This window comes from Mauremys reevesii, unplaced genomic scaffold (assembly GCF_016161935.1).
Source record: "Mauremys reevesii isolate NIE-2019 unplaced genomic scaffold, ASM1616193v1 Contig56, whole genome shotgun sequence".
NCBI lineage: Eukaryota > Metazoa > Chordata > Testudines > Geoemydidae > Mauremys > Mauremys reevesii.
In genome coordinates this window covers 145711-172500 of record NW_024100869.1, presented here as the reverse complement: position 1 = coordinate 172500, position 26790 = coordinate 145711, and the positions used below count along the sequence as shown (strand labels likewise).

The window sequence follows — 26790 nt, the reverse complement described above, 5'->3', positions numbered from 1 at the left end:
ATGGCCAGATGGGCTTACCTTTATACCCCGAAACAAACAACTTAGCCTACGTTTGTCTACGTCATTTGGTTGACCTATAGACCCTGTACATGTATCTATTAGGGGATAATTGGATATGCAGGATACATATATCATTTTGTGGGGGCTACAAGATACATCTGTTGAGGATACATTTGTCATTCTGAAGGGGACACAAGATACATCCGTTGACCCTTTGTACTAGATACTTTGGATGCATACATGTGAACACAGCTGCACACACTTGGGGAGCCAACATATACTTGGGGAGCCAAACAAAACTGACAAGCGAAATAGCTGACTTAGGTAGATACACGGCCTTCAGTCTAATGAGTTCTGTAAGCTTTCCAACACAGTTTGGACAAGCATAACATAACTTTGGTTTACTCAGGCCTAATACGGAAAGGCTTCATTAGCACTATGATTTTCCAACACTAACATAACACAGCTGGTACCAGCCCCTCACTTATCTCACTCTTTCCCAGGGCTTTGTGAGACAATGCTGCTTCTCAGTATTTTTCCACTCTGGGATTACCCAGAAACCTCTGTTAGCCTGACTTCAGTCAGGTTGGCATAACAGGTTTTGTGCTACATCTTTATTCAGGCCTAACAATCAGCAACGTAACAGCTTAACAAGGAAACAACGTTAACTGGGACAACATTAAAGGAGGACTTACTGTATTGCCGAGCTGCCTGAACAGTAACTACCATTGGCTGAATTAAACCCACTTCATGGGCAACAATTTACATCCATGGAGCACCAGGAGCTGGAGTTAGAACGTACAAGGCACTAGGCCAGAACCCACCGCTCTCCGTTCCCGTTGCGGTTTCTGTTTTCAGCCTCGGCACCCCCTGAGTTCGGAGGACAATGTTTTAGGATTCTTTGTTATATCTTGATTGAACCATCTTCCTGTGATATCATTGTTTGCTGTTCTGAGTTCCAGCTCATATAACTACACCTATTCCTACAGGCCACGGGTTGGCTTCTTAACTGACAATCATCCCTCCGCTGCTTTCTCGTGTATGCACAGTCCCTTCCCTCTCTGGCAATTTCTCTCTTCCTGTCACTGCACCTGAAGGTGCTGGGCGGCCATTTTGTATGTACTTGTGTACCCTGGAGGGGAGCCAGCTATGGTCACACAATTAGGGTGAACTGCAAAGAATGGTGGATATTCCAATATTTAGATTCACCAAGACAGCATAAAACAGCTTCTTTATTACCGCACTGGTTACTCAGAAGTCCACACAACACAATTCCCTTAAAGTGATCCAGCCTCAGGCCTCCATCCAGGTACCCACGTCAAATAGGGTGAACATTTCTGTAAATCTTATTTCATCGTATAAAAGAAAAGTTTCTACCAATCCCAAGGGATCGGACACTTTACCTCCCATGTTACTGAATATTCCAGATCTTACCCAAATACACGCTACAGCCAATTCTTATTAACTAAACTAAAATCTGTTAAAAAATAAAAGAGAGAGAGGATGGTTCCAAATTTCATATTCAAGACGTACCAGCATAACTGGGACCTCAGTCTTCCGACTCAAACTTCCCCTGATGAAATCTAAGCAGATCTGAGATGACAGAATCAGGACGCAAGGATCTTTTATACAATTTCATGTCCTCTTTGACAAGCTGGGATTTCCTCGCAGAACAAAAGGTAATTAGGATGACTTTGAAGGAGGTCCATCACTGGTACTTAGCTGTACGAATTAACATAAGGCCATTTGCTTTTTCCTTCACCATTCACAGTACATTTCAAAGAGAGATGTGTGACATTGCACCCCATAGTGTTTTATGGAAATATGCTTATGAATGTAAATATGACATAACTGGAATATGTTTTATGCTACATATGCCATGTAACATATCTCTGCAAAGGTTATGATCCACTGATTATATTCATCCTATTTGTATGCATGTCTCATTTTTGTATTCAAAGTTATTAATATTGGCTGTGTACTGGTTTAATTTGAAGTAGCCTCAGGGTTTGGCTACACTGGAGAGTTGCAGCGCTGGTGGTGGGTTTACAGCGCTGCAACTTACTCACCGTCCACACTTGCAAGGCACATACAGCGCTGCATCTCCCTGGCTGCAGTGCTGGCTGTACTCCTGCTCTGCCTCGGGTATAACTATTGCAGCGCTGGTGATGCAGCGCTGCTCCGCAAGTGTGGCCACCAAAAGCGCTGTAATTGGCCTCCAGAGTATTCGGAGGTATCCCAGAATGCCTGTTCAGCCACTCTGCTCATCAGTTCGGACTCTACTGCTTCTCCACCGTCAGGGCAGCTCTCAATTTCGTGTCCTTGCGCCGCAGGGTGGGGGCGAGCTCAGCACACAGTCCCATGAAAGTGGCTTTTCTCATCTGAAAGTTCTGCAGCCACTGCTCGTCATCCCAGACTTCCATGACGATGTGATCCCACCACTCAGTGCTTATTTCCTGAGCCCAAAAGCGGCGTTCCACGGTGCTGAGCATTTCCGTGAATGCCACAAGCAATTTAGTGTCACATGCGTCAGGCGACTCGATATCATCGTCAGACTCCTCACTGTCACTTTGGAGCTGAAGGAATAGTTCAACTGCCAAACGTGATGTGCTGGCGACATTCATCAGCAAAGTCCTCAGCAGCTCGGGCTCCATTTCCCACAGAAATCACGCTGCACAGAGACTCACAATGGCAACAAACGTGGACGGAAAAACTGTGACTGCTGGGATGTGAAGCGATGCACCACGGGGCGTTGGGACAGGAAGCGGAATGACCCGCACCCTTCCGTCCCCTTCCCACAATCCACGGTGCCAAAATGGGACGAGGTGCTCTGTGGGATAGCTGCCCACAATGCACCACTCCCAACAGCGCTGCAAATGCTGCAAATGTGGCCACACTGCAGCGCTGGTAGCTGTCAGTGTGGCCACACACCAGCGCTTTACCTACACAGCTGTACGAACACAGCTGTAACTCCCAGCGCTGCACATCTGCAAGTGTAGCCAAGCCCACAGTCTTGGCAAAGTTCTTAGTTCAGGCTTGTAGCAGTGATGGAATAAACTGCAAGTTCAAATCAAGTCTCTGGAACATCCCCCGCTGGGATGGGTCATTCAGTCCTTTGTTCAGAGCTTCAGGTTGTAGCAAAGTCCCTCCAGAGGTAAGAAGCAGAATTGAAGACAAGATGGAGATGAGGCATCAGCCTTTTATAGGCTTTTCCCAGGTGTAAGAACACGTCTTTGTTCTTACTGTGGAAAATTACAGCAAAATGGAGTCTGGAGTCACATGGGCAAGTCCCTGCACTTTGCTGAGTTACAAGGTGTATCTGCCTCCTCTCCATGGGTCAGTTGTGTAGCAGATGGTCCTTAATGGGCCCTCCAGCAGGCTAGGCAGAGCTAACACCAACTTGTCTGGGGTGTTTCCCAGAAGCACAGCACAAGTTTGAAATACAGACAGTACAGAGCCAATACTCTTAACTCCAACTACAAAATGATACAGACATACAGACAGCATAATCATAACCAGCAACCCAGAACCTGGTCTTAGACACCTTATATGACCCCCTTTTACATAAGATTTGGTACCACTACAGGACCTTGGTTGCATGTTCTATATGGTCCCAGATTATATCAATAACGTCACACCTCACTCCTTGGCTGGACGTCCCCTCTGTTGGGCCCAGGGCTCAGGTCAGAGCCTGGCTCTGAGGGTCCCATTGGCCCAGAGACCCCCTGTGGGTCTGGCTGGGTGTGGGACTGGGAGTGGAGACAGCGAGCACAGAAGCTGGGAGGGCGACAGGGGATGGATCACTCGCTGATTGCCTGTTCTGTTCATTCCCTCTGGGGCACCCGGCATTGGCCACTGTCGGAAGAGAGGATACTGGGCTAGAGGGACCTTTGATATGGTAGGGACCCAGTATGGACATTCCTATGAGCCGGGCCCCTCACCTGCTACAATGAGCCAAACGTAATCACTGGGATCCAACCCAGTCGGGCGGCTCCGATCTGGAGCGAGATTGTCAGCTGTAGAACCCTCCGACTTCCCGCCTGGTGCTGGGGATAGTGAATTCACCCCCATCCGCAGCAGCATTCAGCTCCCAGATTTGGATTCCACCTTTATACAGAAATAACCTCCTGTCCTTGCATTGACACTGATGGTGAAAGGTGACAGCTCGCCCCAGGGCGATCACCCTGCTGGGGCTGATGGAGATGGAGGGTCCGGGCACAGGGAGCTCTGCGTTCACACACAAACAGGAGTGAGATGGGGAGACACTAACCCCTCCCCGGGTGTCTGTAACCTGCACCCAGTCCCAGAGACAGTGCCAGGTCTAACAGACACCTCACTGCATCTACAGGGAACATGTGGGCTGGATTCTGATATCAGCAGTCCCCGGGGTCAATCCGGTGTCACTCCTGACTGCACTAGGGGAAGGGCCGAGTTCTGATCTCAGCAGTGCCCAGGGTCAATCCGGAGTCACTCCTGACTGCACTGGGTGCAGGATGGAGTTCTGGTCTCAGTCCTCCAGGGTCAATCCGGAGTCACCCCTGACTACACTGGGTGCAGGGTGGAGTTCTGGTCTCAGTCCTCCAGGGTCAATACAAGGAAGCTGAACTGATTTTTGATGGAAACGTTCTGGGGTCAGCTCCTCCCCAGCCCCACCCTTAACAATAAAATTTCTCCAGTCCCAGAGATACTCATGCCTGGACACCCCACTCCACCCGCCAGCCAGCACCCTGGAGAGGAGACGGCACATTAGGGACCAGATCTTAGAGCCACTGGATCCTACACCCTGGTCTCAGATCCCCCACCCCCAGGGCACATGCCCTAGCTTTAGCTGAGTCTCTGAGGAAGAGGATGATGAGAGCAGATGCCAAATGAGGAACTCAGCTGGTGGCTCCAGCTACAGGAAGTCGACATGTGTCGTCTCTTCCTGTGTCCATCACATGTTGTCTCTAATCTGCAGGTGAAATCTAGGGCAGCCAAAGCAAGCAGAGGTCCCTGCAAAACTCAGGAAACCCTGGGCCCATTGGTCTGGTCAAGCATCATGCAGCTCCCAGCTTCTCTATGTCTCTGTGGGGAGAAGTCACCCTCAGCGTTGGGGAAGGTGCATCGGGCTGGGAGCCAGGAGACCAGAGGGTCTTGTCTTCAATCTTCCACTGACCACTGCAGTAGAACCTCAGAGTTACAAACTGACCAACCAACCACACCCCTCACTTGGAACTGGAAGTGAGCGATCAGATGGCAGCAGAGATAACTTAAAAAGACACACCCAGTACAGAACAGTTCTGTGTTAAAATGAAGTGCTAAAAACATAAAGGGAAAGTTTACAAAGAAAGATTTGACAAGGGGAAACTGTTTCTGTGCTTGTTACATTTCAATTTAGATGGTTAAAAGCAGCATTTTTCTTCGGCATAGTAAAGTTTCGAAGCTGTGCCAAGTCCATGTTCAGTTGTATGAAGTCAATGCTCAGTTGTAAACTTGTGAAAGACCAAAAATAACGTTTTGTTCAGCATAGCGAATATTTCAGAGTTATGAAGAACCTCCAATCCTGAGGTGTTTGTAACTCTCGGGTTCTACTGTATTTCCATGCAGATACACACACACACACACACACACGCCTGCTTTGCTGCATTCTGAGTTCAAAGCTGGCTCGTGACCCATGTAGGTAAAATTAATAGGTGCTCCATGCAATGAAAGGGGGCAGAGTTAAGGAAAACTTATCTGTGGCATTTCCTGGTGCTGGATGGTTTGACTCTGCAGCCTTCCCTCTCACCCTGCCACCCTGCCCACCTGCGACACGAGCCGTGGCACCGAGTGAGGAAGGGGAGCAATGGGAGATGCCTGGGTTTGCTGCCCCTTGAGCCATAGCTGAGCGGTGATGGCGGCTTTACACTGTAACGCCTGGTTCTAAGGGGCTTTTCTCAGCGTGTGAATTAAATCAACCAGGTTCAAAAGAAAATCAGAGAAAAATTCCATCCCGGGCCCCCAACGGGTCACCAGCCGGGAGAGACCCAGGGACCTTCTAATGCCCCCGCAGAGACCCTGCCCCCGAGCTGGAGGAGACACTGTCAGTGGTTATGTGGCCAGGCCCCTAGAGGGGGGTGTGACACAGGCTTTGTTTATACGCCATTGGCTAGTGGCAGCAGGAATCTGGGGTCAGGGGGCTCCATTCCCGGCTCCAGGAGGGGAGTGGCGTCTAGTGGTTAGAGCAGGGGGCTGGGAGCCAGGACCCAGGCGTGATGGTCTCACCATCACCCGTCCTTTGCTCTGACACTGCGCTGGTAACACCACAGAGCAGGAGGGTGACAAGCAGCAGATTTGCTGCATAAGAGAGTCATTCCCCATCCCCGGCCTGTCACCCACAACTAACACCCCCCACCTCTGCCTGCCCCCCCATCTCCCATCCTGCCCCCTGGTCTATCCCCATTCAAGTCCCCCCGAGGGACCCTGCCCCCATCATGGCCCATCCCTCCTCACTCCCCCCCAGCCTGCCCCCCTCACATCCTCCCCCACCATGGCCAATTCCCCCGTCATACCCCCATCCTCTGCCCCGTTTCCCCTCAAAGGCCCATCCCTCCTGCCCTCAGTTAAGATGGCCGCCATTGCCCAGTGTCCCCAGTGGGCTTGGCGCCAGGCTGCCCTCTGGGAAATGGCGCCTACCTGGGCTGGGAGGGGCAGGGGAATATTGGGGGTGGGAGAACGTGAGGGAACATGGTGGGCCAGGGCCTGAGGGGCCGGGGGGGGAAATGGAAGCTGCCCCCCATGATTAGGGGTGCCTGGGTTCCTGCTCCTGAGTGTTTCTGTGTGACTCTGCCCCGTGGCCGTGGGGGGTTCTGTCACTGACTCCCAGTTTGTGCCACTCGTGGCCCGTGTGATCCGTGGGGAGACCCCCCTTCAGAGCGACAGCCCTTCTCGGGGGTCCACTCTGTCTCGGGGTCAGGCCCCTCCACCTCCTGGAGCCGCCCCTCTTGGAGCCTTAGCACGTCTGTCTCTTGCCATGGGACACCCTAGGGACCCCCGGGGCCTCCACTCCCAGAGGGAATAATGTCCCCCTGGTCTCTAGGCCGGAGCGACTCTCAGCCAGCGTAAAACAGGAGGTTTATTGATAGTTAAACACAGCACAGGAAACTCAGTGGGAGCCCGTTGGCGGGAGGGGCTGGTGTGGGGGGCACAGCGGCAGGGGGGTCCTGCTGCTGCGTTTGGGGCGGCGCGGCCGGGCTCGAACCTGCCCAGCGGGGGCATGGGCGGGGGGGGGGCGGGGGCGGTGGGGCCGGGGCCGACGCAGGGGGGCGGGACCCCTCGTGTGCCCAGCTTTCCTCAGGGAAAGGCCCTTGCGTGGGCCAGGAAGTCCCCGGGCACGAGGCTGTAGGCGGCCGGCGGGTTCTGCCTCGTGGCCCGGAAGGAGGCGTCTCCGCCACGCAGGCCAGGGCTTCAGCGGCTAAATCCTTGCCCAGGAAAGGGCAGATCCTCCCCACGCTGCCCAACAGGCCCTGTGCGGGTGGGAGGGGAAGGAAGCGGGGGCGCCATGGCCTCAGAGACCCGGGAGGCTGCATGCTCTGGGGCAGCGTGGAGGGAGCTGTGGATGCTGCTGGGAACCAGGGGAAATGCCCCACTTGCCCCAAAACTCATCAGCCGCCCTTCCCTTTGGGCAGCTCTGGCTGCCCCCCTCTTCTGCCCCTTCCGCAGTCCCCCCAGACGGCGCCACCTACCCCCATTCACCAGCTACACCCCCAGGCCCAGCCTGGCTTCACGTGCCCAGCTGCTCTGTCTGCTTTGGGGCCCCTAGTACAACCCAGAACCCGGTGAGCCCCCACTGAGGGCTCACCCCCTGTTTAAAGGGGCACTGCCCTATTTCTACACGCCGCAGAGCCACCTCGCACAGCAGGACGGGGATGTTTCCCCATGTGTGACCAAGGGGCAATGCCCTGTAATATTATGAAGTCTCAGCGTGCCTCAGTTTCCCTCTGCCCTTCGCCTGGCTACCGGGGTTGGGGGAGGACTAGGGTTACAGCTGCTCTCGGGGGCAGCGCGGGCCCGGAGGTGTGAGTGGCACCAGGCTGTCTGGGCCCTAGGGAACTGATTAAATCTGACCCAGATCCAGAGGGACACCAGAGGGCCCGACACTGAACCATCCACACGCAACGGCAGGAAGCACCGGTGAACTCAGCTGCTGTGTCTTCACAGCAATGCAAGCCCAGGGCTTGAGCCCAGGCTCACATCTACCCCCCTCCCCCCATCTACACACCCGTCGCACTCCCCCGGGGCTCAGACCCAGCAGCCCCCACTGGAGTGCAGGGTCCCAGCCTGAGTCAAGCCGGCTCCCAGGGTTCAAGCCGTATTGCTCTGCAGTGTAGACGCAGCCCTGCCAGCCTTGTGCTCCAGAAGTCCTCCAAATGTAGCCCATAATCCCCCAGCCGAGCAATCGGGCTTGAAACCAGGGTCCTGGCTTGACACAGTTTTGTGTTACAGGAGGGCGCTAGGATGCCTGGGTTCAACCCAGGATTAGGAAGGAGTGTGGACACTCAAGCTGGGGGCGGGTCACTCCATTTCTACTAACCCTGGGCTTACACCGCAGTGTAGACAGACCCAGCCCAGAGTCGAAGCACAGGGAGGTGGCCAGCGGGGCAGAAAGGGTCCCCCTGAGAAAGGGGCTTCATTCCTCCTGCCTGCCCCCTACAGCGGGCACCCGTTGGTGGGAGGGGCTTACATGGGGGGCACAGCGGCAGGGGGGTGCCGGTGCTGGTGTGGGGCAGTGCGGCTTGGCTAGAACCAGCCCAGAGGAGGAAGGGTGGGGGGCCCTGTGGGGGGTGGGGAAGAGGTGCAGGGGGGTGGGACCCCTCCTCTGCCCAGCTTTCCTCCGGAAAAGACCCTTTCTATTAAGCCTGGGCTTATGTTGCAGTGTGGACAGACCCAGCCTGGAGTCAAAGCACAGGGAGGCGGCCAGCGGGGCAGACAGAGTCCCCTCAGGCAGTGAGAAAAGGGTTTTGTTCCTCTCGCCTGGAGCCAGAGATAGACCCCAAGAGTCCTGACCACCCAAACCAGCACCCTATACCCTAATCCCACCTTCTGGCACATGGCACGGCTGTTATGGAAATACTCTCCCAGTGGGGGGGGCGCTGTGGGGAGGGGGGTGGGAGGACTGGCTATGGGGTGGAGGGGCTTCCCACTTCCCCAACCCCACCTCTCCCAGCAGGGAGTGTCCCCGCCACACAGAATCGCTGTCCCACCCAGTGTCTCTGCTTCGCAGGGGTCGTCAGTGACTGGAAGAACCATTTCACCACAGCGCAGAGCAAGCGCTTTGCCCAGGTTTACCGAGAGCAGCTGCAGGAGCTGGCTGGGACCGTCCCCTGGGACAAGGAGTGACTCCCCCCTCAGCTCAGGCAGGGTGCACGGGGCTGTACATAGCCAGGGGATACGTTGGCCGGTGGAGGCCCCTCCATGGAGCCAGGGCTCCCCCCCGTGGTGTCCCGCGGTATCTCCCCCCCCCCGAGCAGCTGATGCTACTGCCAGGGGGCGCCCTCGCCTGACGTCTGGTCTCCCACGCTTGCCCCTGACCCCGTCCACTCTTTCCTGCCCACTTTCCCTCCCCCCCAGATAAAAGCCGCCTGCATCTAGGTGTGGGTTTGTAACCCACACTGCTCCTGAACCCCCTAGTCCGGATGGCAGGACACGTCATCAGCAGCTGCCTTGTCTATTGCATCCACTGCGAGCCAGGACTCCTGGGTTCTCCCCCTGGCTCTGGGAGGTCAGTGGGGTCTAGTGAGTCTAGGCCAGCACCCTCTAGGCTGGGGGTCGGGGTTCGATCCTGGGGTGTGACCGTTGGGTTGGGAGCAGTCGGGGGGGATTCTCTGGGGCAGGGGTGTTTGGGGGCAGGGTGGGGGGTTGTGCTGGCGTCTCAGCCCCCGAGGGGAAGCGGCTTGTCTCTGGGGAGAGTCTCTTCTCCACATGGCCAGATCCAGGCTCCTGGGGGCACAGAGAGATGGCGGGTTAGAGGGGCCCATGTCGCTCAGAGCCCAGCCCCTGGGGGGAGCAAGGGGCACAGAAGGGGGGGGTCACCTCACCTAGGGCACCTCCCTCCGGCGGCTGTAACAGGCCTCAGCCAGGATCAGCCCCAGGACGAGCAGGACCGCGGCGCTCAGCGCCAGGCGGGCGATGTTGGTGTGGGTGAAATCCGGGTGCCCCGGGCGGTCTGCTGTGGCGGGAAAGGGGAGAGTCACTTGGTGAGTTCGTATGGGGAGATCAGCAGCTGGCGCTGCCCTGGGAGCGGAGCCCCCGACCACCGGTCCAGCAGGTCCGGCCTTAGGGCCTCAGCTTCCCCAACAAGGCAGTTGCCCAGGTGGACGAACAGCCCCTGCCCTGAGGCCCCCCCGACTCACTCCAGCCCCCATCGCTCGCCCTCCCCCACCCTCACTCACTTGCTCATTTTCACCGGGCTGGGCAGGGGGTTGGGGAGCTGCAGAGACGGCGCTCGGGGCAGGGCCCCTGTGGCCACCCTGCGCCTGGGAGCCGGAGGGAGATGCCGGCTGCTGCCTGGGAGCCGCCCTGACTGTTAACTGCCCCGCCAGGGTCCCTTTGCAACCGGATGTTCCAGTCAAAAAACGGACACTTGGCAACCCGAGCCCCAGGACCCGCCCGGGCACCCAGCTGGTCCCAGCCCCAGAGCCAGGCCACCAAACCCTGTCCCTCTCCTGGGACCCCCCAGTAGCTTCCAGGCAGCAACCTACAGGGCAGGAGGTGCCAGAGGAGCTGGGGGGTCTGGTGGTGAGGGAGGGGCAGCCGCTGCCCCTCCCCCTGGTGTCTGGGCTCATGCACCAAGAGTCACTGCCCCCGTCCCGCCCAACCAGCCCCAACCGCCTTGGGCAGCATGAGCCTTCCAGGGCTGGTTCGATGGTGATTCCCACCCCAGCCCTGGTACCTGGCCCTGCGCAGCCCGGACGGGTGGGAACTGTCGTCGTTCCCAGCTGAGTCGGGACGGTTCCCCCTGTGGGAATAGAACCGGTGTCTGTCAGGATGGGGGAGCAGCTGAAACAGAGACAGCAATGCTCCCCCTCCCCCGCAACTCAGCTTCAATCGTCATTGTCATTCATGGCGGGGTGGGGGGTGCCGGCTCAGCAGTTCCTGGGCCCCGACTCCTCTGTGTGTTCCCAGAGTGGGGACAGATGTCTGGGGGCCAGGATTCCCCCTCACCCCCGAATCTCCAATGGCTGCTGCACCCCACAGCTGGGGAACCCCCAGTGACTCCCCGGCCGGGTGTCCCCTCTGCTGGGCCCAGGGCAGTGCCGAGGCCCTGATGACCCGACTGGGTGTGGGGCTGGGAGCTGGGACACGGAGCCGGGCCCCTCACCTGCTACCACCAGCTGCACGGGGTCGCTGGGCTGCGAGGAGACGAAGGGCTCTGACCGGGGCCGGTAGCTGCAGCTGTAGCTCCCTCCGTGCTGCCGGCCCACGCTGGGGATGTGGAACTCGGCCCCGGCCCCAGCAGGGTCCATGTGTCGCTGCGGGTTCCGGTCTCCAGCCTTGTGCAGGAAGAACCTCACGTCCAGGTGCTGCCCCTGACACCGGATGGTGGCGTCTGCCCCTGAGGCAGTGACTGAAGTGAGGCTCAGAGAGATGGAGGGTCTGGGTAAGCCGGGATCTGCGCACAGGAGACAGGCTGTGAGAGCCAGACCCAGGCACCCACCCAGCCCCGGCCTCCCTGGCTGGCCCCAGACACAGGCAGATCCAGAGGCCCCTGGGCAGAGATTCTCTCCCAGCTCCCAGAGTTCCCCCCACCCAGAATCCCGGACCTGCAAGCTGGGCTCCCACCCCACAGACACGGAGCCGCGGCTCCCTAGTGCTTGGGATCCTCATATGCCGTGTGTGGCCCCTGCCTCACTCACTGCCCTGCACAGAGCGACTCACGGGCTGGTCTCTGGCGCCGGCACCGCAGGGCCCAGGATTGCCGGTGCCCAGTTTTCAGCCGGAAAGTGGGTTGAACAGGGAACCTGGCAGTGCCGCTGCCCGGACACTAAACCTGATTCCCTGCAGTACCCGGCCTCTGCCACCAGGGGGCAGGAAGAGCAGCTGCTGCTGGAGCCTGGAGGAGCAGTGGAGCCACTCAGCAGGGGCCCTGCCCCACTCCCTGCCCCACTCACCCCCACCCCCATTCCCCAAGCGTGGGTCCCCCTCCCTGCAACACTAATCCTCACCTGCCCCCTCCCCCGCCCTGCCCCACTTCATGCCCCCCCAGCCCCACCCCCGCAGCGCAGCTCCCCCTCCCCCATTCTGCCCCACGCACCCCCAGCCCCGGAGTGCAGCTCTCTGTGCCCCACCCCAGTCCCCCCCACAGGATTAAATAGTGACTCCCGGTCCCTATGCACAAGGGGCAGCGTTAAAGTTGCCTCCCTGCCCCGAGTCTCCAGGGGCTGCTGCTCCCCCCTGGCTGGGGAACCCCCCAGGGACTCCGTCCTTCTCCCCCCATCTCTGCCCCGGGTGTCCCCTGTGCTGGGTCAGGGCTCGCTGAGACCCCCTGGGGCCTGGCTGGGGGTGGGGCTGGAAGCCGAGGTGCCGGGCTGGGCCCCTCACCTGCTACAATGATCTGCACAGGGTCACTGGGCTCCGAGTAGGCAGGTGGGTCTGTTCTGTTGCTATAACGACAGGTGTAGCTGCCGCCGTGTTCCCGTCTGGCGCTGGTGATGGGAAATTCAGCCTCAGAGCCGGCAGGGTCTGTGTAAGTCGTATGGTTCCCAGCTCCATCCTTGTAGAGGAGGAACCTCATGCCGAGGCGCTGATGCCAGCACCGGATGGTGACGTTTCCCCCCACGGGGATCACCCCACCGGGGCTGACGGAGATGGAGGGTTTGGGGTAGGACCCCTCTGGAGTCACAAACAAACAGGCAGTAAGTGGGGGTGACACAAACTGCGTCCGTCTGATTCAATCCTCTGCCCATCTGTCGCTCCAGCGTTTTAGCCCCCGCCCGTCCCTGGGGCACAGCCAGGCCGGGTCTGGCTTTTTTGCTGCCCCAAGCCAAAAAAAAAGGGGGGGCACCGGGGTGGCAATGCGGGGGGGGGCAAAAAACACGGCACGTCCGGAGTGGCAAAGTGTGTGTGTGGGGGGGACCAAAACAAAAAAACGGCGCAGCTGGAACGGCAAAGCGGGGGGAGGCGGGAACACGCGGCCGGCAAAGCAGGGGCAAAAACAAAACAAAAAACCCTACAGGGCGGCCAGAGCTGGGGTGCAGGGGGACTCCCTGTGCTGCAGAGTGTGCGCCCGGTCTAGTGGGGGGAGGGGGAGAAGGGGGCAGCCAGCGCTTCAGGGGGGCGCTCATCCCGCGGACCGACCGCCGCGCCGCCTGCCGGGAGGGCTCGGCTCCGCTCCGGTCGGTGGGGAGGGAAGGACGCGGCTGCTCTGCCGAGTTTGCTGCAGGGTGCTGCCTTGCTCCGCACCGCCACTCCCTACAGGGCGGCCGGAGCAACGAATGAAAAAAAAAAAAAGAAGCGGCCGTGCCGCTCTAAATTTGGGCGGAGGCCACCCCCTAGAATCGGCCGCCCCAAGCAGGAGCTTGCTCAACTGGTGCCTGGAGCCGCCCTGGACACAGGAGGGGAAAGGAGATTTCCAGTCTCTGATTCCTTCAGTTCTTCAGGGTCAATTCAGCCCTGCCCCCGCTGCAGTCAGGGGTGACTCCGGATTGAATCTGGGGGGCTGAGATCAGAATCTGGCCCTTTCCACACTGCACTCAGTGAATTGGGATCTCCCCTGTGGGGTTCCTGGTCCAAATTCAGGTCCTTTGCGCAAGCAGCTCCCAGAACAGGCCCCCCCCCAGCCCAATCCATCTCCTACAAAAAACCCACATTTGCAAAATCCCCCGGTTGCTCTAACATTTTCCTGCCCACCCCTGGGGCTCAATCTCCGACTCTGCTCCGCCCCAAACCGCTCTCAGCCGCTGGGGATTTAGCTCCGCTCTGCACGGTGCCGGCGGCCCCTTTGGGGACGGGATATTCCCAAAGCTGTTCAGGGGACGTTCCGAACGCCGGGCCGGGCTGAGCCTGACCCACGAGCAAAGCAGTGACACGCGTGTGCAGCAAGCCGAGGGGGAGACACAACGGGGCCTTGCTCCAGTCCCGCTGCGTGTCCACGTCTTACAGCCCTGCTCTGCCTGACCCGTTCCCCGGGCTCCTGACAGCTCCCCGGGCACAGTGCGGGGGCGCTGCGGGGGGGCTGGGGCCTTCACTCTGTATTTCCTGCTTTGAGTGCAGGTGAATTCACCCTGTGTGGTGCCCATCCCTGTAATGAGTAGGGCGAGGTCTCAGTCTCATATCTGGGTGTGAAGGGGAACAGGGGTCTGACAGGATCATCCCCTTGGGGGATTTGCACCCCTCCCCACACCCATGTGCCTCGTCCTTAATGTGGAAATTCCCCCAGCTGCCCCATTCCCCACAGATACTCACCTTCCGACACCCCGGTCTGCCCGGCCAGCCAGCAGCCTGGAAAGGAGACAGGCCGTTAGGGACCAGATCCCAGAGCAACTGGATCCTACACCCAGGGCTCAGATCCCTCCATGGGCACACGCCCTGGTTGTCTCCGATACTCACCGAGGAGGAGGACAGTGAGAGCAGACGCCATGACAGGGCAGTGGAAGGGTCCCTCAGAGCTGCCACCAACACCCCAGTGCTGATCTCCACCAAGCCTGAGGCCCGAGTGCGAGGGGAATGAGGAACTGCACCGGGGGCTGCAGCCCCAGGAAGCCTGTGATTTGCTCGGCCCCTTTCTTCCCATCAGCTGGTTTCTCTACAATCTCCAGCCCAAATTTACCACTGTCAGGGCAAATCCAGCTCCCTGCAATGACCAGCAAACCACATCCCCTCCTGCAGCTGCCTGGTCCCCTTCCCCCACATCACCTCCCAGCCCCACATGGGAGCTGCCCAGTCCAGGGACCAGCTGGGAACAGGGGGAATCTCAGAAGGTGTCAAGAGATGCCCAAGCTACCCTGACCTTTTCCAACAGGCCCGTTTAGCCTCCCTTGAGCAGCAGCTCAGAGCAGAGGAGGGCTCCCCCCACACACACAGTGTCCCCCATGAAGAAACCCTCTCCCATGGAGGAGAGCAGACATTCCTTCCTGACCGGCTGGGTGCAGTGCCTACTCTGGAGCATGAGGGTGGAGGGTCCTGGCCAACCTCCTTCTCAGGTACCGTCGCTGCAGATGCTGTTCTTAGCCCAGTGTGCATTGGACAGAGACAGGACAGAGGGGTTGGAGGTTGTGGTTTCCGGCCCCTGTGACAGGGGGATGGAGGGATACATTTACATCCTGAATCGTTAAAGGAACAGCCGATAAAGCTGCAGAAGGGGAAGTCTGCCCACAGCTGGCCCTCGCTTGCTCTCTCTGCTACTCCCAGTGAAACTCTGTGTGAACCTAATGCCCCGACACCAGGGCTGGATTTAGGGGAGGCGACCGCCTGGGGTGCCGGGTGTGGGGGGTGCCAGGCTCGGGTGCTGGTTTTGTTGTTAGCAACAAAAGCGAAAATCGAATATTTGAAGTAAAATGTTTCAGAAGAAAAATTCCAGAGGGAGTTGTTTTCTGGCTCGTTGTCCCTGCTGAAGCGTCTATCAAAGAAAGGTTCAGACCAATGAAGCACCACTGATGCATGGGGACTGTTCGGACGTCAGTGACAAAGACCTCTCTGTCGAATCGGACAACATCCGTCACGTTTTGCCACACGGGACGCGCTCCCCACTCCAAGTTCTCCACCACACGCGTGAGGCAGAGCTGCAGGACACTTCTCCTAATGTGTGAGCAGCTCTGAGGATTCTGCTCACGCTGCTGCTCACAGTCGTGTGTGGTGAGCGGAGCTTTTCGAAGCTCAGGCTCATTAAAACGTATCTGCGCTCGCCGGTGGCCAATGGGAGACGGACGTCGCTGGCTGTTTTATCGCTTGAAAATGCCACTGGCCGGTCTTTGGCTCCCTCTCGGATGCTGCACTTCAATTCACGCAAGCAAAGGTGAGAAAAGCGACTTTTTGAACTAAAGGACCAGGGGTAACATGCTCAGGCTGTCACCTGCGGTAACACGATTTAATGCTGGTTGGGGCACAGGTCAAGTCCCTGACGTTAGCACATTTCAGTTTTGCTTAAAATGAAAACGTTTCTATAAGCTTAGAAGAAATATTTTTTTTTGTATTTTTCTGATCTATGGCATGAATAAATACAGATTTACAGCTCCTAGTGTGCAAATTTATCATCTGAAACGACAGGGCTAAATCACGAATGTAAATCATGCATCAAAGTCATGAAATGGGCTAGAAATGCAATTAAAAATAAAATATTCAAAAGTTTAACAAATGGAGGGCAGCCCCTGGGGCACCATTACATCCTGCCCAGCACCTGCCCAGTGATGTGCCCAGCTCTGGGAGGGGAGTGGGGTTCAGGGTTTAGAGTGGGGGCGGGGCTGGGAGCCAGGACTCTTGGGTTCTATCCTGGCTCTGGGAGGGGAGCAGGGTCTAGTGGTTAGAGCAGGGCCCTTTTCCAGAGTGATCCCATCTCACCTAGGAAAAACAAGAAAATCCCCCATTTTGTCAAAAGAGGCTCCAGGGGTCCAGAGCGAGTGGACTCCCTGAGGGGGCCCACGGTGAGAGACACAAGCGCCGGTGTGCACAGCGCTACATGGGCAGGAGACGCTCTCCCGCCGACAGAGCTACCGCCGCTCTTGCAGGTGGTTTATGAGGCCGCTGGGAGCTCTCTCCTGTGGGCACCGAGCGGCTACACGGGAGTGTTACAGCAGCACGGCCGCGTGGGTACAGCTGTGCCGCTGTCAGCTCCCTAGTGTAGACATTGCCTGAGGTTCTCCTGTACCATAAACACCTCCCATCCCCCTCCCGGTGCTGAACCTCCTCCCACCCCGTCCCCACACGTGGGTCTGGACCGGGCAGGGGGACACCAACTTGATGGGACGGGGCTGCAGCAGGGGGAGGGCAGCGTCCCCCCTAAATCTTCCCCATAAGCAGAGTTCTCTGGTGCTGGTGCTGCAGGGGGATGAGACAAAGGAAATACAGACGCTCTCATGTAGCTGGATGTCAGTGAGGCGTTTGATACAGTTCCACGTGGGAAACGATCAGTTACACTGGAGAAGACGGGTCGAGGATTCATACAAGAACTGAAAGGTGGAGAAGGAATGGGGTGAAGGGGAGACGACAACGCGTCACACTGAAAGGGGAACTGTCAGGCTGGAGGGAGGTCACTAGTGAAGCTTCTCAGGGATCTGTCTTGGGGCCTGTGTTCCCTCTAATTTTCCCCAAACGTGTGTGGAATTAATTTTGTTATGTGTGACACATCGCCTCCATATTGATGCACATAACCAAATCCATGTGGCAGGGGTGGGTTCAGGGGGTTCGGAGCGTGAGACGGGGCTCAGGGCTGGGCCAGAGCATTGGGGTGCGGGAGGGGGTGTTACCCAGGGTTCTTTCAACCCAAAGCTCTTGGTAACTTTTACTCTGTGCGCGGAGGTGTCAGGAAATAAATGGGGGAGACACGGCCGCCCGCCCGACTGATAGATGGCTGCCGCAAACAGGACAACACAGGAGTGCTCTCACTTAAAGCTAAACTTTACTTCATCTCAAGCACTTACACACGTCCACAACAAGATTAGTAAAACACCCCCAACCCTCGATAATTACCAAAGCTGAGTGTGGCTCTCGCGTGGCACAGTGGCAGCCCGTCTGCCGGTGGGGAACACGAGACGCATCCGGAGGGAGAGACCAATCCTGAAGAGTCCCCCCGTCTCAAGTTTTTCCCCCTTATTTATACATTAGTAATACAACCACACGTCCCTTAAAGAAAACTTGTCAATCAAACAGTTCCAAGGGGCAAGCAAGAGGCTCCTTCTGATTATTGATTAACGAGGGGTGGGTTTTTCCAGAGTCTGCAGCCTTGAGACCCCAATAGACATTCCTGGGGCATATCAGCAACTTCAGCACAATTCTTATCAGGAAGGACGTGGGGTCAAGCTGCCCTTTCTGTGGCACTCAAAACCGCCCTCCCCTCCTGCCTTGGTCAAGCTGCATGGCCACTTTACAGCCTGCTGACTGGGTTGCTTTTTACAATAAGCCGCAGTGGTTTGAGGCACTTTACTGGTTTGTCAAAGTCTCCCCGTACAGGGTGGGTGAGGGCTCCGGCTGCGGGTGCAGGAGAGGGCTCTGGGGCTACAGCGGGGAGAGGGGATTCCCCCCAGCTCTCTTTCCTGGCAGCAGCCCCTAGGCTGGGGAAAGAGGCGCCTCTTCCCCAGCCGCAGCAGGTCTGGGCCAGGGCTGGGTTCGGGCGGCCCCTTCCCCAGCTGTGGCAGGTTGCTGCCAGGGGGGTTCCACAAGCTCCTGCGTGGCGCTAAATAGGCTGCTGTGTGGCTGCGCCGCTGCGCAGCTTGCAGGGAACTTAGCTTGGGACCAAACTTATTTCACAGTTTTATTCCTGACCTTGGCACAAAAAGTGGGCGCGTGCTCAAAAAATTTGCGGCTGACACAAAGTTGGGAGGTGTTGCCATTACAGAGGAGGACCGAGGCATCATACAGGAAGAGCTGGAAGACCTTGAAAACAGGAGTAATAGAAATGGGATGAAATTTAATAGAGCAAAGTGCAAGATCATCCATTTAGGGACTAACAACAAGAATTTTTGCGATAAGCTGTGAACGTATCAATTGGAAGTGACAGAGGAGGAGAAAGACCTGGGTGTATTGGTTGACCACAGGATGACGATGAGACACCAGTGTGATGCAGCCGTGAAAAAGGCTAATGCAGTCCTAGGATGCATCAGGCAAGGGAGTTCCCATAGACACAGGGAAGTGTTTATACTGTTATACAACGTGATGGTGAGACCTCATCTGGAATAGTGTGTGCAATTCTGATCTCCCATGTTTAAGAAAGACCAATTCAAACTGGAAGAGGTGTAGAGAAGGGCTACTAGGATGATCTGAGGAATGGAAAACCCACCTTACGAGAGGAAACTCAGAGAGCCTGGCTTGTTTAGCCGAACCCAAAGAAGGCTGCGGGGAGATACGACTGCTCTGCTCTCTAGAAACACATCAGAGGGATAAATACCAGGGAGGGAGAGGAGTTATTTACATTAAGCACCAGTGTGGACACAAGAACAAATGGATATAAACTGGCCATCAGCAAGTTTAGGCTGGAAATTCGATGAAGGTTTCTAAGGCCTTGTCAACATTACACAGTTTTGTCAGCAAAAGGCAGCTTTTGTTGACAACACAGGGCAGGTGCGTACACTACAGTGCCACTTTTGCCGACAAAATTCCCGTTTAACCAACAAAATAAAACCCTTTTGATGAGAGGCGCAGAGCTTTGTGCAGCAAAGCTGTAGCGACAGTGTCATTGACCACACCGTGCTGGGTTGTGTCTCTGTAAGTGGCCTCCAGGAGGTCGCCCATAACGCCCATCCTGACCGCTCTGGTCAGCAGTTTGAACTCTGCTGCCCGGCAGCCAGGTAAACCACCATCCACTCCTCCCCCTTTAAAGGCCTGGGAATTTTTGAAATTCCACTTCCTGTTTGCTCAGCTCAGAGCTCACATCGCATCTTCCTAGCTGACCACGGCGGCTCCACGTGGCAAACGTCCCCTGCTTGGAGCAATGCGGAGCTGTTAGATCTGCTGAGTGCATGGGGAGAGGAGGCCGTCCCGTCCCAGCTCCGCTCCAGCTGAAGGAACTTCCACACCTACACCCTTTGCCCCGGTTTGAACGCCCACCACCCACCCAAGCTGAACTCACCATGTTCAGGGTGTTGCCCCAGATGTCTGCTTTGCTCAGGGTCTGTGAGAAAGCGATTGGTGTGGTACAAGAGGTGTATTTTACTGTAACGATTCAATGCTGTGTGTGTACTAATAATCCTGCTTCTGTGTATTGCTTCTTGTGCTTCTGCGGATGTGGCCTTCAGGGGAAACCCCTACACATCAGCCAGATAAGGAAATCACCAAAGTGGAGCAAGGAGGACGTGTTCCGTGAGGTGCTTCAGTCCTCAGGGGCAGAAAAAAGAGAACAGAGGGAGTGGAGAGAAATGGAAAGGCGGGACAGAAAGGAGCATGAGGGGAGCGTTCAAAAGGCCCATGAGCGGATGATAAAAGTCATGGAGGAGGAACAGAAATGCCGAAGTCTCTCATCACGCGTCAGTCAGAACAGACGTGTGCTTGCCCCCCTCTGCAGTCGATACAGAACTATTTTCCATGCCCTCCGCAAACTCCTTCCACACCTTCCTTTGAACTTTCTGGGACATCTCGGTATCCCGTTCACTCCATCCCTTCGGACAGCTTCTAAAATGACAGCTGGACTTGCAGACAGGTATGACAGCCTCCACTGCCCTGCACTACTACCTCTCTTCCCACCAAGCCTTTTCTGTGCGTGTTAATTGGTGTTTAATAAAAACAAACTCTCTGAAAGAGAACAAATCTGTATTTGTGTCCTACACATATTGATTACTGCTGGTACATGTACTTTAATCATTTGCTTACTGTAAATCCAGCTAAGGATGCATCACAAGTATTAGGCAAAATAAAAAAAAAACAAATTAATGAATCGTGGCCGATTGCTGAATAGAAATACACATTACCAGTGCTCGTTATCAAAATGTTGACTTAAAGCCTCCCTGATCTGAATTGCCCCCCGTTGTGCCCCCCAATAGCCCTGGTACCAGGCTGCTCAAAATCAGCAGCCAGGTGATCTGCCTCAGCGCTCCAACCCTGGGCAAACTTTTCACCCTTTGCCTCACAAAGACTATGGAGCGTGCAGCAGCCAGCTCTGACCATGGGGATGTTTTCCTCACTTGGGTCTAACCTGCCATAAAGGCATCGCCACCGCGCTTTTAATCTGCCAAAGGCACATTCTGCACCTGCTCAGCCTATTGTTGAAGGGCTCCCTGCTGCTGTCCAGGTTTCTCATGTCAGGCTTCATGAGCGGATGGGAGTAAGGGGTATGCTGGGTCTCCCAGGATCACTATGGGCATTTCAACACCCTCCACTGGAATCTTCCAGCCTGGAAAGAATGTCCCTGCTTGCAGCTTTCTGTACAGGCCGGTGCTCCTGAAGATGTGTGGTCATGCACCTTCCTGGACCACCCTGCGTTGATGTCACTGAAACACCCACAGTGATCAACAAGCGCCTGCAATACTATGAAGAAGTACCCATTTCTACTGATGTGCTCTGTCACAAGATGGTCCGGGGCCATCTATCACCCCATTGGAGTTACAGAATCCCATTGCCCATCCACTATTTCATGCACATTGCCAAGCGTCACTGTCCTTCGTAGCAAGATGTGATTAGCGGCTCTGCACAATTGTGTTAACAGGGCACCCGCAGTCGACTTCCCCACTCGCAGCTGATTCCAACTGACCAGTAGCAGTCTGGAGTCGCCAGCGTCCACACAGCGATCGCCGGGCGCTTCTCCATGAGAAGCTGCTCTCGTTTGGGTGTCCTTGAGCTGCAGGGCTGGGGCGAGCTCTGCACACAGGCCCAGGAAGGTGGCTTCCTTCATCTGAAAGTTCTGTATCCACAGCAAATTGTCCCAGGCCAGACGACTGGTAACTGCAGATAGTCGGGATTGGGGGGCGCAGTGAGGGGCTCCCCACCACCACAGGCACGGTCGGCTTCCTGGTGACGGCCAAGGGCCCCTCCAGCAACACCCTCATGACCTGGGTGGTCGCCCACCTCGCCCACACTTAAGGCCGACCCTGCCAGAGTCATCCTGAGGGAAAATGGCCCCCTAGGTGAATTTGTATTTTTGCAACTTGGCCCCTGCTGCCTCCCACCCCATTGCCCCGACTCCCTGAGCTCCCTTCTGTGCACCCAGGCAGGCTAGTCCAGACTGACACTAAGGCAGGTACATACGTTTCCTTGCTGGATTAATACTTATTTCACCAGACCCGTGTCACCCGTGAAGAGGAATTATTCTCACGGGGGCCCTGCAGCTGCCGGGCGAGGAAGGAGGGGGACTCAGACGGCTTCCCTGTGCCCCCTCTGGCAGAGAGCTGCACTGCCAGCTCGGCCTCACTTCCCGGCCCTGGGCAACGCTTAGTGGGGTTCGGTGGGAGCGTCGCTGCTGGTGCCTTTCCCACAGGCCAACTCGCACCCTGGCAGAAATCAGGAGGAGCATGTGACCCCGCATGTCCCCCCCACACATTGCCTATCCTAGATCTGCATAACAATGTGATCCCACCACTCAGCGCTTGTTTCCCGAGTCCCAGAGCGACGCTCCGCTGTGTGCAGCCGCTTCCTGAATGCCAGGAGGAAGCTGGTGTTGTTTCTTTCCATGGCACACAGCAGCTCGGGCAGCTCTGGTTCGTGTTCACACTGGGAGCTCACAACATAATGCCTGGCCAGCCGCTCTGCATTCACAGCAGTGGAGGGATCCATCCTTTCACACAGGGATGGCGGGCGCACCAGAAACAGGGGCCGTTGGAAAATGCCGCGAAACGCAGTCGGACCAGCGTGGGATGCTGGGACAGAAAATAAGGCACCACGGGATGCTGAGCCCGCCCCCATGACACGCTGCGATCCCCCCCCCCCCGCCTTCCCACAAGTCCTAGCTGCAGAAGGTGCCGAGTAGCACGGTGGGATAGCTACCCACAATGCACTGCTATGGCTATCGACGCTGGAGCACCAAACGTGGACGCGCTCTGCCGGCAGAGGAAGCGCAGTGTGAACGTGCAATAGCGAGGTTATCATGGCGCTTTTTGTCAACAACACTCTGCAGTGTAGACAAGGCCCAACCGTCAGAGGAGCGAAGTTCTGGAGCAGCCTCCCAAGGGACCTGTCCCTTCCCCATCCCCAGCCAGCCCCAAACTGAAACCCCCTCCAGCCTCTCTTTCCCGGGCCAGGAGGTCACCTGATCTCTTTGTTCACCTTTAGCCATCCCCTTGCAGGGGGGAAGGGCCCCGGCCATTTGTTGCCAAGATACAAAGTGTCGGCCATTTATGCACACTGGAGACTTAAGAAATGCATAGGGGAAACTGAGGCACCCACACAGTATTCAGAGGAAACATTAAGAACAGTCCCACTTCATCACAGGACCTAACTGGCTTCAAGACTGAGCTTCTGGAGGGACAGGGTGAGGAGACATCCCACAACAGCATGGAGCTGATCCGTGACTGCTAGCAGCAAATCTCTCCAACGGCCGGAGACGGGACACTCGCTGGGGAGGGCTCTAAGGCCTGGTCTACACTACGGGGGCGGGGGATCGAACTAAGGTACGCGACTTCAGCTACGCAAATAGCGTAGCTGAAGTCGAACTACCTTAGTTCGACTGACTTACCCGTCCAGACGCCGCGGGACCGAACTCCGCGGCTCCCAGGTCGACTCCGCCACCGCCGTTTGCAGTGGTGGAGTTCCAGAGTTGACCGGAGCGCTTCTGGAGTTCGAACTATCGCATCTAGATCAGACGCGATAGTTCGAACTCCGAGAAGTCGAACTCTCCGCGTCGACCCGGACGGTAAGTATGGACCTACCCTGAGTTACTTCAGAGAATCTGTTCCCAGGTGTCTGGCTGGTGGGTCTTGCCCACATGCTCAGGGTCTAACTGGTCACTATCTGGGGTCAGGAAGGAATTTCCCCCCCAGGTCAGATTGGCAGAGACCCTGGGGGGGCGTTCGCCTTTGTCTGCAGCCTGGGACGCAGGGCACTGGCAGGTTTAAACTAGTGTCAATGGTGGATTCTCTGTCACTTGAAGTTTCTAACCCATGATTTGAGGCCATCAGTGACTCAGCCAGAGGCTGGGGTCTGCTACAGGAGTGGGTGGGTGAGGCTCTGTGGCCTGCGATGTGCAGCAGCTCAGACCAGATACCAGGTCCCCCGGCTTGGCCTGCAATGCCTGGCGGTCCAGCTCGGCGTAGGTGAGTCTGTCGGTGCCAGGGCTGGGCTCCTGGGGACAAGAGGGGACAGAGTCACCGGGTGTGTGTGTGCGTGTGTGTGTGTGTGGGCACCAACTGCCCCCACACACATTCACACAGAGCAGGGCTTGTCCCCTCCAGCAGGCGGTGACAGGGACACAGACACACACACACTCCCCTGCAACCCCACCCCGACCCCAAAATACTGAGTGTGACAGATAAGGTGAGCGGGCCCCATGTGGGTCAGGCTTGGGGGTCAGGGCCCGCGGGCAGACAGGGACACTTACCAGGGCCTGTGGCTGTTTCCATTCATCGACGGAGGCATCTGCAGAACAGAGACACCCGCTGAGCTGCACCCCCGGCCGGCCCAGGGCAGAACCCCACACCCAGGTCCAACCCCCCCGTCCAGCCAGGGGGCTCAGAGCCCGGCAGAGCCACCCCTCCCCCGCCCCACAGCATGGGCCAGGGTCATTAGCCCTGTGTTACAGAGAGGAAAACTGAGGCACAGAGATGGCAGCAGAGTCTAGGGGGTTATGGCGGGGCAGGGGGGCTGGGAGGCAGGATGCCTGGGTTGTCACCCTGGCTCTGGGAGGGGAGTAGGGTCTAGTGGTTAGAGCAGGGGGGCTGGGAGCCAGGAGTGGATGGGGATTCCCCACAGGTCACTGGCTGGGAAGGTCTGATGGAGAAATGAATGGGGGGGACATGCAAAGCCCCAGGCCGGGGGGGGCGAATAGGGGGCACAGAGAGGGGGACTATGAACTAGAGGGGAGGAGGGTGACCCACAGGTAGCTGGTCAGGAGGAGGCAGGAAGCTCAGCTGACACTGGCTACTTCTGGGACCTTCTCCATTTACAGCAGCTGTAAATCAGGCCCCACCCTGTAAGGGTGGAGCCCCCACAAGCCCCGCCCCTCACGAGGTGTCCTCCCCACCCCATGGTACCCCCTTGGGTGCATTACTTACAGATGGGGTCTTCCTGAGCTGGGGCCTTCAACACCCCCAAGGGGATGGTGCTAAAAGAGAAAAAAATCCCCTTGTAAATGTCATATCCCCCCACCCGCAGAGAGATTCCCCAACACACCCAGAGAGCCCCCAATCCTGCCTCACATTGAACCCTGTTCCCTAACCCCCCAACCACACCCACTAGACCCCACTCCCCTGCCAGAGCAGGGGACAGAACCCAGGCAGAGGTGACACATGTGTGGGGGGGGGAAGCAGGGTCACACGACCCCCCCCCCAGACAGCTCAGTCACATGGTTCAGCCAGGCCCCTCCCTGCGGAGCAGCTGAGCTGTGGAGCAGGGAGCAGAGGCAGGAGCAGAGGAACAGCTGGGAGCTGCACGGGGGGGGGGGTCACTGTTTTCCGAGAGGGGGGACAGGTGTGACTCCAGCTGTTCTGGGGTTGTGCCCCTCCACTGTCAGCAGGCCCAGATCATCTCTGAGGAGTCCTGGCCCCCAACCCCCACTCCCTCCCCCAGAGCCAGGGACAGAACCCAGGAGCCCTGTGACCCCGACAGGCCCATTGGGAGGGGGGAGGAGCTGGGTTCCTACCTGCTCGGTCTCAGTGCGTCTCGTTTTCCTGCAGAGGGACACAAACCAGAATCCTCCATGAGCCGATCGGGATCCCCCGGTCCCAGCGCCCGGCCACTCACCCCCCACAGGGCAGCAGGGATGAGGGTGGCTGGGGTGGTCCCCTCTGCTGCTGGTGCTGAGCCTGGATCCCTGCTGGGATGGGACGGACCTGCAGGGGGCAGCACAACACCGTAGCATGCACCGGGGGGAGGGGCAGATTAACTCAGGGGGTTTTTCCTGTCCCCAATCCTCCCTCGTTAGTGACTCGTTATAACGAACCTGATCCATAGGTCAGTTCCCCCGGCACCACAGGTACCTGAGAGGCCCGGTGCCCACAGCTTGTTATACAGGGACCCCTTGCTCAGTGCTGAGATGCGGCCCCAGATGGTGCGGGTGGGGCAGAGGGACTGGTTATATGGGGACCCCTCAGCTGGCCCTAAGATGCGGCCCCTCTGGGGTGGGACAGGTGCGTGTGTACAGGGATTACACATGCAACAGCGCCCCCTGCTGAGCCCCCACCCCACTCCTTGGCTTCCCCAGCACAGTCCCCCATCCCAGCCGTGACCCCATCCGGCCCTGTCTAGCGGCAGGTTTAACCTTTCCCTCGCTGGACGGGGCACTCACTGACTCGGGTTTTTCTGAAGCGGACGAAGGCCATGAGGAGGAGAAGCAGGAGGAGGCCGGCGGCTGCTGCACTCGCCCCGGCGATGATGGGGCTGGTCAGACCCAGAGGTGCCGGCGATTCCGATCTGCCTGGGAAACAGCAGCAGCCGTGAGTGCCGGGAGCGGCTGGTCTGTTCCCCCCCCCCAGCCCCTCCCACCCCAGGCGGCGCCCAAGGGGCTGGGACACTGCAGGGCGCAGGAGGCAGAAAATTCTATGGGGAGGGTGTTGCAGTCCCCAGGGCATCAAGTGGGGTCAGAGCCAGCAAGATCTGGGGGATTTGTCGCACTAGGGGGCGCTGGACTGCAGGGGGAGGGGCTCCGTAGGGGTCGCTCTCCCCATCGGTCAGGGCTGGCCCCATTGCCCCAGCAAGGCGCTAGGGGGCGCTGTCTGATCCAGCCTGGCCGTCATTTCTAAGGCATTTCACCCCCTTCCTCATGGCCACACCGGCTCAGGCCAACGGGCCCATCTAGCCCGGTATCCCGCCTCCCATGCTGACGGCTCCTGGCTACTTCGCAGGAAGCTCTGGCGGGTTCATGTCGGACCAGGAGGCTTCTCTCTCCTCCCAAATCTGTTGGTGGAGAGGAGTCACTGCCCCTGAGAACAGCCTCCCTCCCTCCCCCAGCCAACCACTGGAGAGAAGCTGCCCCATAATCTGTGACTCAGTAGATTCCCCCTGGTACCTGGCCCCACGCTGCCCGGGTGGCTGGGAGCCGGCGCC

General features: G+C 57.6%; 1 protein-coding gene across 1 annotated transcript in view; it reads right to left on the bottom strand.

Annotated features, from left to right (window-relative positions):
- Positions 1-26790, bottom strand: part of LOC120394402 (immunoglobulin superfamily member 1-like) — a 44554-nt gene that overhangs the window by 11197 nt on the left and 6567 nt on the right. Inside the window, exons 7-8 of the mRNA XM_039518639.1 lie at positions 11415-11629; positions 10910-11016 (exon numbers count right to left, since the gene is read on the bottom strand). Coding sequence (XP_039374573.1) covers positions 10910-11016; positions 11415-11629 — 322 coding nt within the window. The remainder of the gene's footprint in view (positions 1-10909; positions 11017-11414; positions 11630-26790) is intronic.